Raw genomic sequence first — 14,109 nt, forward strand, 5'->3', positions numbered from 1 at the left:
AAATAAACATTTGCTTATTGCATAGTCAACTAGTCATTTACATCCCTAATCTGTACAAAGTATTCAAGATGTGGACATACCATGGATTTATATAGAGGAAAAAAGATATTTTCTCTTTTAATTCTCTATCCCCTTTTAGATTCTTTACATTCTGTTGCTTTTTTGACTGCCGCTGCACATTGTGTGGATGTTTTCAGAGAACTGTCCACAATGATTCTGAGGTATCTTTCTTGAGTGGTTATAGCTAAATTAGTCCCCATCATTTTGTATGTATTGTTGGGATTATTTTTTTCAAATGTGCATTACTTTGCATTTATCAACATTAAAATTAATTTCCATTTTGTTGTCCAATAAGCTAATTTGGGGTGGCCAACCCGCGGTTCATGAGCAACATGCGGTTCTTCGCTGCAGAAAGTGTGGCTTGTGAAGCATTCCTCATGGCTTGTTAAGCTACCCCTGTGCCCCTACAAAGGGCCCCCGGTTCCCTATGCTCCCAAAATGTGCTGGCAAGATGGTGCTGGCTGACGGGAGCCTGATGTGGCCAACAAGCCAAACCCGGAGCTTTAATTTAAAGGGTTAGTGTTGCGTCTTTGGTTTTTTTTTTTTTTTTGGCTTGACAGCTTTCTTCCTGCGGCTCTTTGTGCTATGTCCACCACTATTTTGGCTCTTTGCCTGTAATGGGTTGGCCACCCCTGACCTACATGAATTAATCTATGTGAAGACAATATTATTTCTGTGGCTGAAGAAGGAAGAGACTACTGCTGTCAGAAGTTAGTTTAGCAATTCAATTAGTGCATGTTCCACATGCTTTGCTAGTGATTTCCACCAGTTCAATAGTGCTACTTTCTTTAAAACATTTTGAGGAAATGTTGAGTGTACAGGTTGAGTTGGTCACTTTAAGCCCTGAAAATTATTATAGTTGGCATGACCATGGTAAATACAGCATCAACATCTTCAGCAGGTAGAGGGAACCCTGGTGTAAATACCTAAGGTGCCTGCCTGCATGAGCGCATACCAAAAATTTGCCTTCCACCCACCTCCTGAGAAGAGCTGTACAGATGCTCTGAGGTCGGGCCTCTTGGTAGGCAGATGCCCTGCCGTAGGAGCAGTAGGGCAGCCACCATGTGACCCTGGCCCTAGCTTGAGCCCTTCCCCAGGGCTGGAGCTGTGGACTGTGTGGCAGGTGGTGGTTTCTTTGGTGACCCCTGCTGGGGCCAGAGCTGTCTCACGGGTGGCTGCTCCTCCGGTGGCCTCTGGCCAGGACTATACCTGGAGGCTATATAGGAGGGGGTGGTCCTGCCTGGGGTGGAGGCTGATCTTGCTAGGCTGGAGCATCCCTGCCTGTGGTACGCCAGGCCCTACAGAGCTGGAGCATCCTGCCAGTTGACCATAAATAGTAAGCATCACCTAGTAAGGGGGAATACTAACCATTCAGACCCCTATTTTGAATAGGAGTTTAATACTTGGGCTTCATTGTTTTATATTGATTTGTGTGTGTGTGTGTGTGTGTTTGTGCTATGTTGGGTTTTGTTTTTAAACCACCCGGTTGGTGTCCTTTTTTGAGCTTTTGAAAGATTTTAAGTAAGAAGTATTATTATTTGTATTTTATAGGAATACCTATAATTATTTTTAAATGTTTATTTTAATAATAATTGTTATTGTTTTAGTTGCTTTATTTAGGATGTTTATTTTGGGTTTCTCTTTTTATTTTCACGTATTTTATGTTAAATATTAATTGCTCAAGGAAAAAAAGTTAAACTTTGTGAAAGCATCTGGATACTTGAAGAATTAACTAACAAAGTTAAGGCAGTCAGTCGATGCTCACTACCAGATAAAGAGTAGCTGTCAGTTTTGCAACTTTGAATAAAATATTTGAATTTGATATTTGAATATTTCAAATTTCAGGTTCCTTTCATTGTCGTCTTCTGTTTATCTTTTCCACATTTACAGCATTCTCTCTGACAGAGTTCCACTCCTGACTCCCTTGAATTTTTATTCAGAGTTTATTATAGCTTTTACTGCTGCTACTTTTAAGTAGTGTGCTGTATGGGGATTTCTTGATACTTCAGTTGTTTCTGTAAGATAGACAGTCCCATCTTATGTTGTCACAGAGGCACATACTATTGGATCATTGAATGCATTGCTCAGCCCATCAAGACTCAGATTAATGAATTTCCCATCAGTGTTTTTTGCACACTTTTCATTTTCCTTAACATACTGTATCCAGCAAACTTAAAGAAATGTGTACTCTGCTAGATGTTGTGTAGTCTGGTCATACTGATTGAAACATGTTAGTAGCAGTTTTGTTCAATGAATTATTAATGAATGGGACGTTTTTAAAAGGAAGGCCTCTGAACAATAAGGGTGCCGCAGATGGTTTTAAATACAAGAGATAAATTTTAAAAAGAGTCAACATTGATATTCCCAGCCAACATACCAATATTATCTAAAAAATTAGAGCATATGTGAACCCAGGTGCAAAGAAAATCTGTTAGTCAGCAAGAAGGAGATAGGGAGGAAAGGCCTTGGGGAGAAAGGAGGTTGTAAATCTTACCTGGATTAAGACTAGAAATAAGGATGAACTATCTCAAATGGTTTTTAGCTGAAATCAGTAATTGGCAATAACAAACACTTGCTTGTTACAGGCTGTAAAAAAGGAAAATTCGTACACGATTCATTGCTAATACCCGTCTGACTGCATTGGAGCTAACCATCATGAGTTTAAACATTCCTGGAGATAGCCTTTTTTGTAAGAATCTTGATCATATGCTTATAAATATTTTATTACTGTTTGGATGTAATGCACTGATTATTATTTAGCCTTTTTGGCTCATTTAGAGCACTTGTATAAATACCATTCATCCTTTGGATTTACTAAAAACAATGGTTAAAAATTATTGTTGTGGTAATATCTTGCACAAAATAATTCCATCGTCACTCTGCTCCTGTCCCCAGAAAAACAAAAAGAACCAATAACAATCCAGAACATCTGCCTGTGTAACCCACCTGCCTTTTGCATTACAATGTTTCAATTGTTTAGAGACAGAGGGAGACAATTGGGAAATTAATGGATTTGTTTCTTAATATCTCTGGCTGCATATGCATTCAAGAGGACAGAGCAATGCCATTTACTTGAAATGCCTCGGACCATCTAGAAACAAAGTCTGGTAGCTATTCAATGTTTTTCCATGAGCAGGAAAGAACAGTTCAATTGTGGGTGGAGTCATAAATATTAATGAAATCTAAATAATAAGACTTTGCACCAGCATTTTGCTTGCAAAATGTTTGCAAAGAAAACAAGAAAAAGGACTGTTTGGGGGTATTAAAATTTCTTAGGAACATGGATTAGTTAAGTTCTGCTTTATTACACTTTGCTTTCCTATTGGCTTATTATGTATTTTAGGTAGTGTGCGGTGAAGATAAAATTTCTTGTCTCTTATGAAATGCCCTTGGCTTTCATTTACCTCCCTGTGATTTTAAACGGTAACAAATAGACACAGCAACTCAGCTGAATGATACAGTGCAAGCCTTTCCTATTTCAAATCCTTCCATCAGGTGTGGCCTGGTTGTTGGCAATATTTACAGTAGTTACTTACGGCTATATTTCAGGGTATGTGCTATTTGCTTTTGTAAGTTTAAATTTTCCTTTCTTACTCAAATATATTTCTCTGTGGTTTAGTGAAGGCAGTAAATAGTTTGGATTAAGAAAACACTTTCAAATGTTTTGGGTTAATTAAATATGAAAGTTTTAGAAGAATAGCTGTGTTAATCTGTATCTGCAAAAACAATGAAGTCGTTTTTACCCGTGAAAAGTTATGCCCAAATGAATCAGTCATTAAGGGGCAACAGGACTCCTTGTTGTTTAAATAATAGAAAGCATTATTATGATCTTACCTATACAAGACACCATAAAACATTATTATGGCTACTTTTATTATTATTTATTCAGGCCTGGCCAAAGAGTGTGTTCAGCCCAAGACTCCACGCTGCGCCTCCCAGCCGGGCAGCTCCCAGTCAGGGCAGCAAGCGAGCAGCCAGGCAGGCAGGTGCTGGACAGTGTGGGGCCAAGGCAACCACCTTGCTTGTCTTGCCCTAAGGCCGGGCCTGTATTTATTATTTTGATATGGCAGTTTTCAGTTAGCCCCTCCTCACCAATTCATGGGAGTTTTAAAAATAGTGCATTTCATTTCTTTTGGTATGTATTCTGGGTTTTGAGCCTCTTTTGTTCTCTTTTTCAAGCTTTTTTATGTATTTATTTATTTATTTTGCTTGCAGGGGTGGAAGCTGTAAACTTCTTTTTTGTTTTGTAACTAATGCGGAGGTGTTCATGTAATTACATTTTTCCAAGAGTGGAAACTTTGAGAAAAACACCAAATATTGCTAGAGTAATGACAAAACGGCAAGAGTTGGCAGCACTGCAACTCAGTCAAATGTAAAAGTGAGTGTTGAAGAATGACTTTGGTGAGAATGTAGTGGGAAAGGGAGCTTCTTAATGAATTCAAACATATTATTAAATTAGCTAGGGTCTTGTGTATGTAGTAGAGATGTTAAATATGTTAACTGAATAGTCGATTAACCTTGTGAATTCTTATTGGTTACTCGACTATTCCTGAGGAGCCCCCTGCCACTCTGCACTGCTGCCTCTGTATCAGAGGCAGCAGCGTGGAGTGTCAGGCGGGAGCTGATCTGCGAGGGGAGCCAGTTTAAAAACTAGCTGCCCTTGCAGACTGGCTGTTGGTTGCCCTGTACTGCTGCGTCTGGTTTTCCAGCAGCGTGGGGTGGCAGCAGGGGGCTGGACTCAGTGTGAGCTGGAACTGAGCAAGGCTGCCTGCTTGCCCTGCTCCTAATACACTTGAAATTCAGAGCTGCAGCGGAGGTAGGTCCCGCACCCGGCAGAAGCCAGGACTGAGCCAGGCTGCCTGCCCTTCTGGCTCCTAATACACTTTAAATGCAGAGCCGCAGCAGGGGTAGATCTTGGACCTGGTGCAAGCTGGAACTGAGGCTGGCTGCTGTTCAGCCTGCTCAAAAATTTACTGGCAAAGGGGTGGGGGGCGGGGGAAATGCATGTATCTACAGCATTAACCTATAAGCTATTGCTTATTGGTTAATTGACTACACTATTACATCCCTAGTATGTAAGGGAGGGAGGTATATGATGCAGGAATATTTGTTGTATATATTGTGTGCACATAATATATAAATACTTTTCTTTATGTAATCTATAAAATAATTATGAATAATTTGCATAGTTTCATGTAACATTTTTCTCTTCTAGGGAGCATGACTTCTGCAACTTCACCTATCATTTTAAAATGGGATCCCAAAAGCTTGGAAATCAGGACTCTGACAGTAGAGAGGCTCTTGGAACCACTTGTTACACAGGTAAGTTGGTTGTTTTGTACAGTAGTTAGCTGCTGTTATGAGTGTGATGCCATATCTCAACATATTGTTATCCTTACTATTTATATTACTGTAGTGCCTATGGGCTAGGGCATGGGTGGCCAGCTAGTTACAGATGAAGTGCCAAAAAAGTGGTGGATACAACTCAAAGAACAGAGGGGGGGAAAAAAAGCCCCGTCTGCCACCTTTTTTTAAATTGTGCACTGGATGCTGTGACTCTGGCTCTGTGTGTCAGCCCCTTTCAGAGCTGTGAGTGCGGAAGCTGCAATTTTTTTCTTTGAAGAGCTGCGGGTTGGCCACCCCTGCGCTAGGGAGTGTGCAAACACATATTTGGGGGACTTTATTCTTTCACTGATATTTGTCTTAGACTGTAATATGAGAGGACTAAAATCGAACAAATCCAATTTATATATAGCTATAATATATAATGACAATCAGCAATTATTTGTCTAACGAATATATATATATATATAAAAAAATAATATGCCGGTTATCCTCCTTTGTCCCTCAGCTCATTGTTAATTGGCAGTTTTGTTACAGACATTGGGGCAGAGGTGTGCCTTGGGGATTTGTCTGATAGACAAAGGGGCAGGCTTTCTTCTGAGTTAAGACCAGAATGAATGCTGCTTCTACAGTGGAAGTAAAACTGATACTAAATAAAAGTTTTATTTTTAAATGATAATTTTATGAGTGGATCTTATACTGCTTGTTTAATGTCAGTTTCCAGCAAAATTGTTGCCATTAAAAGTAAACTGGTTTTGGCTTTAACACCTTGGAAAAAAAGTATTTTATTTTCCCTCCGATTACAAGTTTGTAGAAAGCAAACATTGGCTACATTACTTTTGAAATGACCTGTGTGATCAAATGGGAATGGCTTTCATTTTACATGGTAATGATCTCTCATGACAAACTTAGACAAATAAAACTGCTGCTAATGTGGAGAAGTCTTTTAAAATTTGCAAGATCCTGATGTACTGAGTTGGGGTGAGGAATAAGTTTGAGTTGTCTTACATTCTGGTCCGGCTGATCGAAAGGGAAGTCAGACGAAGTTATAGCAGGATGACTCTGTCAGACAGTCATAGGTCAGCAGAGGGTAGCCTTTACTAAAAGGTATAAGGTCTCCCAAGAGGGGAAAGTTCTATGGTCTCTGAAACGGTGGTTGAAAACTTCAGACACAAGCAGTGAAGTTCACTGGGAGTGGTGATTGGAACTCAGGTTTCTGGATTTGCCGTGGTGAAGTTTGTGTAGCTGGGTTAAGATCACTGTAATTCAATTATACCTGGGTTTGTGACATCATTTTATCCAACAATAGAGAATAACATGTGCCTAAAGTCCACCACTCTTTGCCTGAAGGAAGCAACATATTGACTTTTTTCCCTAGTTTGGCATGAGAGAGTGGGAGGCAATGTACAGTCTAGCTTCAGGAGGGAAAAACAGAAGCAGTTTGTACACTTCAGAGTTTATAATGGTCCCTAAGCAACTTCCTGATTTTATAGATTCATAGATATGTGAGGCCAATAAGGGACGTCTTGATTATCTAATCTGAGTTCCTGTATAATCTCAAAATAAAAAAGGAGTCCTATAAAAAATGGAAACTAGGACAAATAACAAAGGATGAATATAGGCAAGCAACACAGGAATGCAGGGGCAAGATTAGAAAGGCAAAGGCACAAAATGAGATCAAACTAGCTACAGGCATAAAGGGAAACAAGAAGACCTTTTATAAATACATTAAAAGCAAGAGGAAGACAAAGGACAGGGTAGGCCCACTGTTCAGTGAGGAGGGAGAAGCAGTAACAGGAAACTTGGAAATGGCGGAGATGCTCAATGACTTCTTTGTTTCGGTCTTCACCGAGAAGTCTGGAGGTGTGCCTAACGTAGTGAATACAAGCAGAGAGAGGGTAAGTTTAGAAGATAGGATACACAAAGAACAAGTTAAAAATCACTTAGGAAAGTTAGATGTCAGCAAGTCACCAGGTCCTGATGAAATGCATCCCAGGATACTCAAGGAGCTGATAGAGGAGGTATCTGAGCTTTTAGCTATGATCTTTGAAAAATCATGGAAGACAGGGGCGATTCCAGAAGACTGGAAAATGGCAAATATTGTGCCCATCTATAAAAACGGGAATAAGAACAACCCAGGGGTATGTCTACACTACCCCGCTAGTTCGAACTAGCGGGGTAATGTAGGCATACCGCACTTGCAAATGAAGCCCGGGATTTGAATTTCCCGGGCTTCATTTGCATAAGCGGGGAGCCGCCATTTTTAAATCCCCGCTGGTTCGAACCCCATGTAGCGCAGCTACACGGGGCTCGAACTAGGTAGTTCGGACTAGGTTCCTATTCCGAACTACCGGTACACCTCATGGAACGGTTCTAAATCCTGCTGGAAAGGGATAACAAGTGGAGTTCCCCAAGGGTCTGTTTTGGGACCCGTACTGTTCAATATCTTCATCAATGATGTAGATATTGGGATAGAGAGTACGCTTATTAAGTTTGCAGATGATACCAAACTGGGTGGGGTTGCGACTTCTTTGGAGGATAGGGACATAATTCAAAATGACCTTAGCAAGTTAGAGAAATAGTCAGAGGTAAACAGGATGAGGTTTAATAAAGAGAAATGCAAAGTGCTCCACTTAGGAAGGAACAATCAGTTCCATACATACAAGATGGGAAGCGACTGTCTAGGAAGGAGCATGGCGGAAAGGGATCTAGGGGTCATAGTGGACCACAAGTTGAATATGAGTCAACAGTGTGATGCTGTTGCAAAAAAAGCAAATATGATTCTAGGTTGTATCAACAGGTGTGTTGTAAGCAAAACTTGTGAAGTCATTCTGCCGCTCTACTCTGCACTAGTTAGGCCTCAGCTGGAGTACTGTGTCCAGTTCTGGGCGCCACATTTAAAGAAAGATGTGGAGAAATTGGAAAGGGTACAGAGAAGAGCAACAAGAATGATTAAAGGTCTAGAGAACATGACCTATGAAGCCAGGCTTCATGAACTGGGCTTGTTTAGTTTGGAAAAAAGAAGATTAAGGGGGGACATGATAGCGGTTTTCAAATATCTAAAAGGGTGTCACAAGGAGGAAGGAGAAAATTTGTTCCTCTTGGTTTCTGAGGACAGGACAAGGAGTAATGGGCTTAAAGTGCAGCAGGGGAGGTTTAGATTGGACATTAGGAAAAAATTCCTAACTGTCAGGGTGGTCAAATATTGGAATAAATTGCCAAGGGAGGTGGTGGAATCTCCCTCTCTGGAGATATTTAAGAACAGGTTAGATAGTCATCTGTCAGGGATGGTGTAGACGGAGCTTGCTCCTGCCTTGAGGGCGGGGGCTGGACTTGATGACCTCTTGAGGTCCCTTCCAGTCCTATGATTCTATGATAACACAGGCTACAAATTTTCACCCAACCACCCACCCTCGTTTGAGTCAAATAACTTGTGTTTCACTAAAACTTATCTTCCAGAAAGATATCTGCTCTTGATCTGAAAACTTTCAAGAGGTGGGAAATTCACTGGTTCCCATCGTAATTTGTTCCAGTAGTTAATCACACTCGCTGTTTTCTTTAAATACCTTCTTTATTATCGTGATAGAAATGTAGCCGTGTTAGTCTGGTGTAGCTGAAACAAAATACAGGACTATGTAGCACTTTAAAGATTAACAAGATGGTTTATTAGATGATGAGCTTTCGTGGGCCAGACCCACTTCCTCAGATCAAATAGTGGAAGAAAATAGTCACAACCATATATACCAAAGGATACAATTAAAAAAAATGAACACAAATGAAAAGGACAAATCACATTTCAGAACAGAAGGGAGATGCGGGAGAGGGGAAGGTAAATGTCTGTGAGCTAATATTATTAGAGGTGATAATTGGGGAAGCTCTCTTTGTAATGGGTAAGATAGCTAGAGTCTTTGTTGAGACCCCCGTGGGGGACAATTTGATTTGTCCTTTTCATATGTGTTCATTTTTTTTAATTGTATTCTTTGGTATATATGGTTGTGACTATTTTCTTCCACTATTTGATCTGAGGAAGTGGGTCTGGCCCACGAAAGCTCATCATCTAATAAACCATCTTGTTAGTCTTTAAAGTGCTACATAGTCCTGTAATTTGTTTCTTTATTATCTGAATTTATCAGCGATTGGTTCTTATTATGCCTTTCTGAAATACATAAGAGAGTTTGTTAATCATGGTATTTTCTTCATGTAAAGGTAGTTATATACTGTAATAAAGCCACTGCTTCTGATAAATCAGATAAATTGAGCTTCTTAAATCTCTTGCTGTAAGAATATTTCTTTAATTTTCAAATAAGTTTTGTTGTTTTCTGTTTTGCTTATGAGTGCCCCTGATAATATGAAATGTTTTGAGCACAGTCCATTTATTTGTAACAAAAATATGTCACACAAATGATGCTTTGGAATTTGTTTGACAGTGAAGATTCATCACCTTTCTACATATGGAAATCCTCTGTGGAACACTGTTGCTGTTATATTTCATGGTCAATATAGTTAACCCTTTGCTTCCATTAAAATGGAATTGTAGGAGACACACTGAAAAACGGTATAGGACCTTTTCAAAAAGAGTGCAGGCTGAAAATAGCCATCAAAATAGTCTCAAAGTGATTGCTTATGTCCCTCCCCACTGTTGGTGTGTGCATGTCTTGTGCATGGTTTTTCCCTCGGCAGTATCCATTGGGACAGAAGTACTACAGCTGGAAGCGCTGCGGGTCCGGCCCGGGTCCTCCGCCGCTTTGCTCCCCGTTTCCCTGGTCTGCTGGCTCCCCCAGCAGACCAGGGAGATGGGGAGCAGCTTGTCTCGCCCCGGAGGAGGCGGGTGGCGGGACCGGGCGTCCTGCTGCTCCAGTCCTCCGGGGCGAGAAAATCCCTGTTTGTAACTGCGGATCCGACATAAGTCGGATCCGCGTAACTCGGGGACTGCCTGTATTCTTTAAGGACATGGTTTTCCTCTGATGTCACACGAAGTTCTTGATTGAGGTAGTTTCTTTTAACATTAATCAAGAAATTTACTTACCAACCTTTTTTCCAAAGCCTCATTCAATTAGATGAAACGAGAAACTCAATTTTCTCCATGTTAGAAGGGCATTGGAATTTTATCTGGCTTGGACTAGGCATTTCAAGTAATCCTCATGGGCATTGATTGAAAGTTTCTGATAGAATAAAGGGCCTTCGGAGTTCCATTAAGAGAATCTAGATTTCCACACATGTTCATTTATGTAACTGTTTGATGGATATGGAAACTGGAACTAAAATAGTGGCTCACTCAAGTAGATCACAGGCAGCTACTGTGGTCATTTTGGCTTGAGATCCCGTCTGGGCTGTTTGTAAAGTGGCAATCTGGTCTTTAATCCACACTTTTACTTCCCATCATGCCATCAACCCTCAACCCAATTTGGCTGGGTTTGGGTGTTCCTACAGTCCCTTTTCAAATAGGTTCCAAATTCATATCTAGCTTGAACTATTTGTGTCTCGACTATGGTAAAATGGATACATACAATCACTCAAACAAGGAAAAAAAACAATTACCCACCTTTCCATAGCTGATGTATTTCAAGATGTTTCACATGTCCCCTTCCATAAGCTGGTCTCCTTCACTTCTCTATTGGAATCTATCTGGTAGAAAGGAACTGAGGTGGCTGGGGACAGTGTGTGCAGTGGCAGAAGGCACATGTGCTGGCCCAAGAGGTACTGCTGAGAGAAGAATCTCCAACTGCATGAAACACACCTGCAGTGGTATGGTTACGTGTGGCTCATCTTGAAGAGCAAGTTACAAAAAGATATGTAACTTTCTTTCTTTTTGTTTTGGTGTCTTAACATAATTGCCATAATTTTAAGTATAATGCCAATACGTTCATTTAAAAAAATAAAATGTAATAAATTAAGCATTTAAAATCTGTGTTTTATTGTTGTTATTGTTTTAGTTATTACTTTATTATTGTAACCATCAATTCTTTTCCATCCTCATCTCATCATCAGTGTGGCTGTCTGGTGCATAACTTTGCATAATTGGCATTTTCATCTATTGTTTTTGAAACATAGTTCAGAGCAATCAGATTTTAAATCACTTTCAATCTATCAGACATTTTTTCTGCTTTGGAAGTCATAATTAATGCTAATCCCTCTGAATAATAATTGCGTTTTCTCCCCATGTATATTATGACTTCATTTTCATTTTTGAATCTTTTTCTCAGCTCATGGGTGATTCTTATTGTCTTACTATAAAGATTTGAAGATTATATTCATCCTTTTTTTCCCGTTCCCTGCATGGTGTTTGTTGCTGTAGTCATTGTTCTAATGTTCCAGAAACATACTTTTCATCTCTCATTTTAGCATTAATGAAGTACTGTACTTCTCAGAGGCCTGACTTCCTGATGGCTTTCATCAAGACTTGTCATGCCTACTGAGACAGAGTTGGAATGCTCTTTGTCAGTATGGCTATCCTGATGTGTTGTATAACGTAACTCTCATAAAAGGGAGCAGGTTGTTGGCATGTTGCTCAATCCCCCAATGGGACTGATTCTCATCTGGTTCCTACCCTTTGACCAGTCTGGTCTGCCCTACTAGGATTTAGAAATCCTTCTGGTATAGCTTCAGAGTCATAGAAGCATCCAGCTTTCCCACTGCATCAAGGTGCAGTCCTTAGAGAAAGTATAGTTAGACCGGTGGCTAAATAGTGCAATACAATAAGACTCCAATAGTCCAGCATCCAGTTGTATGGCACTCCCGATAGTCTGGCAAAAAACAAGTCACAAGGCTGCAGTGGCATCAGCTGAACCGAGCAAAACCGGATGGGACCAAGTCAGTCTGCCACTGGCATTGTATGACTCTGGACAGTGCTTATGCTACAATAAAAAAGGTTAAAACACTTTATATATGGTATATACTGTGTGTGTGTGTGTATATATATATATATATATATATATATATATATATATATATATATATATATATATATATAAATATAACCATCTTATACTACCTCCTGATAATCCGGCACCAACTAGGTCCCAAAGGTTCCAGATTATCGGAAGTCTACTGCATAAACAAATCCTAAATCCTCCTCTTATATCCTGGTTGATGCCGTTGGCTATTCATCTAATGCTACCAAATCCATTCCTCTTTTCTGAGCTTGGTCTTTCCCATACAGAAAACTGCATTCTTAATTGTAAAAATCAGTCACCTAATCATTGGCATGCACTTGTAACAAACATTATAAAATGGACATCTGGTCCTTATAAAATGCAGGTATTGGTTTCAGGTGGTGTCTAGCAATCTCCTTCCTTCGTTTTTTCATCTCAACCGTTATCTCTGAACAATTATTTGTACCCCACAGTAGTCTGAAATGTGAATTGGTAGTTATGCAGTGACTGAGAATGGGGTGATATAACCCTATGTGCAAATTGATCTTCCCTTCTCTGATTTTATTCTGAATTTAAAGCCAGAGTTTAGGCTCTTTGTTTTTACTGAATTCAGTGTATCTACCCTATATATTCAGCACATCATCTTTGAGGAAAGCTTGAATTTTCAAAGGCATTTTGACTTGCTTTGTGATTACTAATCAATTAAAGATTGGCTCCCTCAAAAGTTGGTAAACTGTTGGCTTATTTGGTGTTTAGTCCCCGAAGTGAGTGTGATTTTCCAGAATTATGCAGAACAGCAGTAGGGGACGTCTGGCTGTTTATGGTAATAGGGAATGATGTAAGGCTGACATCTCTACTAAAGCAGAATTAAGTTTGTGGTGTGTTTTCTGTGATGTAATGGTGGTGGTTTTAGATGTGAAGGGTGATTATATGGGTAGAAGAATAAGACATGTCAAATGCCTTAACATTTCTTTTCCTTGCTTTTGTGGTTTTGTGTTACAGATGTTCTTCTTCGAGTAGTGTCCCCGTGGGTGCTCCACTCTAGGTGAAGGGTCACCCTGAGCCGCAGATCGGAGCTTTGCAAAGCAGTTTCCCCCCGTTGAGCTGCACATGCTCAGAAGGCGTCTCAAGCCCTTCCCGCCCTCTGCAGCGCGCGGCTCAACCCCCTCCCTTTCAGTTCCTCTTCAACCGCCCTCGTCAGCGGACGGAGCGAGTAGGAGCTCCCTCTCAGTCTCTCAGACTGCATTTCTGTTAGTTAGCTTACCACAGTTTTTCCCGTTATATCCCAAATTAGTTTTTTCCTTGTTTTCTCTTTAAAATAAAAACAACAACAATTTTTTTCTTTTATAAAAAGAACGAAACTGACAATATCTCCCTTCGAGGACTGAAACTCACTTCAGACCGGAGCCCCGGTGAACTGGGGCTCTCTCCCTCTCTCTCGGCTTCTCAGCTGAAAAAAAAACAAAACAAATAAACCACATAAAAAGAAAAGAAAGGGCTATAACAACAGTCACAAATAAATAAAACTCTGAAAACATCAACAGTGTAAGGAAATAAGAATCTCTCGAACTATGTCTGCCTCCTCAGGCTTTAAAAAATGTGAGCAGTGCCGCGAGCCTATGCCGGCTTCTGATGGCCACACAAAATGTATTCGATGCTTGGGGGAAACTCACTCACCCCACAGCTGCACACCTTGTGCTTCCCTCACGGCGAGAGCTAGAAAGGATAGAGAGCTCCGCCTGAGGATGATTCTGTTTGAAAAGGCTCTGCAGCCTACAGAACAGGGGGAACTGCAGCATGAAACCCCCCTGCCGCCAAAAACTACAAGGCAGAG

General features: G+C 40.4%; 1 protein-coding gene across 4 annotated transcripts in view; it reads left to right on the plus strand.

The window, feature by feature from the left end:
- The window catches only part of CTNNA2 (catenin alpha 2), a 781,078-nt gene that overhangs the window by 109,357 nt on the left and 657,612 nt on the right, over positions 1 to 14,109 (plus strand). For 3 of the 4 annotated variants that reach the window (XM_075930970.2, XM_075930969.2, XM_075930972.2), the window contains one exon: positions 5,276 to 5,382. In XM_075930970.2, the coding sequence (XP_075787085.1) occupies positions 5,281 to 5,382 (102 nt within the window). In that variant the 5' untranslated portion in view covers positions 5,276 to 5,280. Of the gene's footprint in view, positions 1 to 4,275; positions 4,439 to 5,275; positions 5,383 to 14,109 lie in introns of all 4 variants that reach the window. The other variant, XM_075930971.2, reaches the window with a different exon arrangement.

Source organism: Pelodiscus sinensis, chromosome 4 (assembly GCF_052426305.1).
Source record: "Pelodiscus sinensis isolate ZL-2025 chromosome 4, ASM5242630v1, whole genome shotgun sequence".
NCBI lineage: Eukaryota > Metazoa > Chordata > Testudines > Trionychidae > Pelodiscus > Pelodiscus sinensis.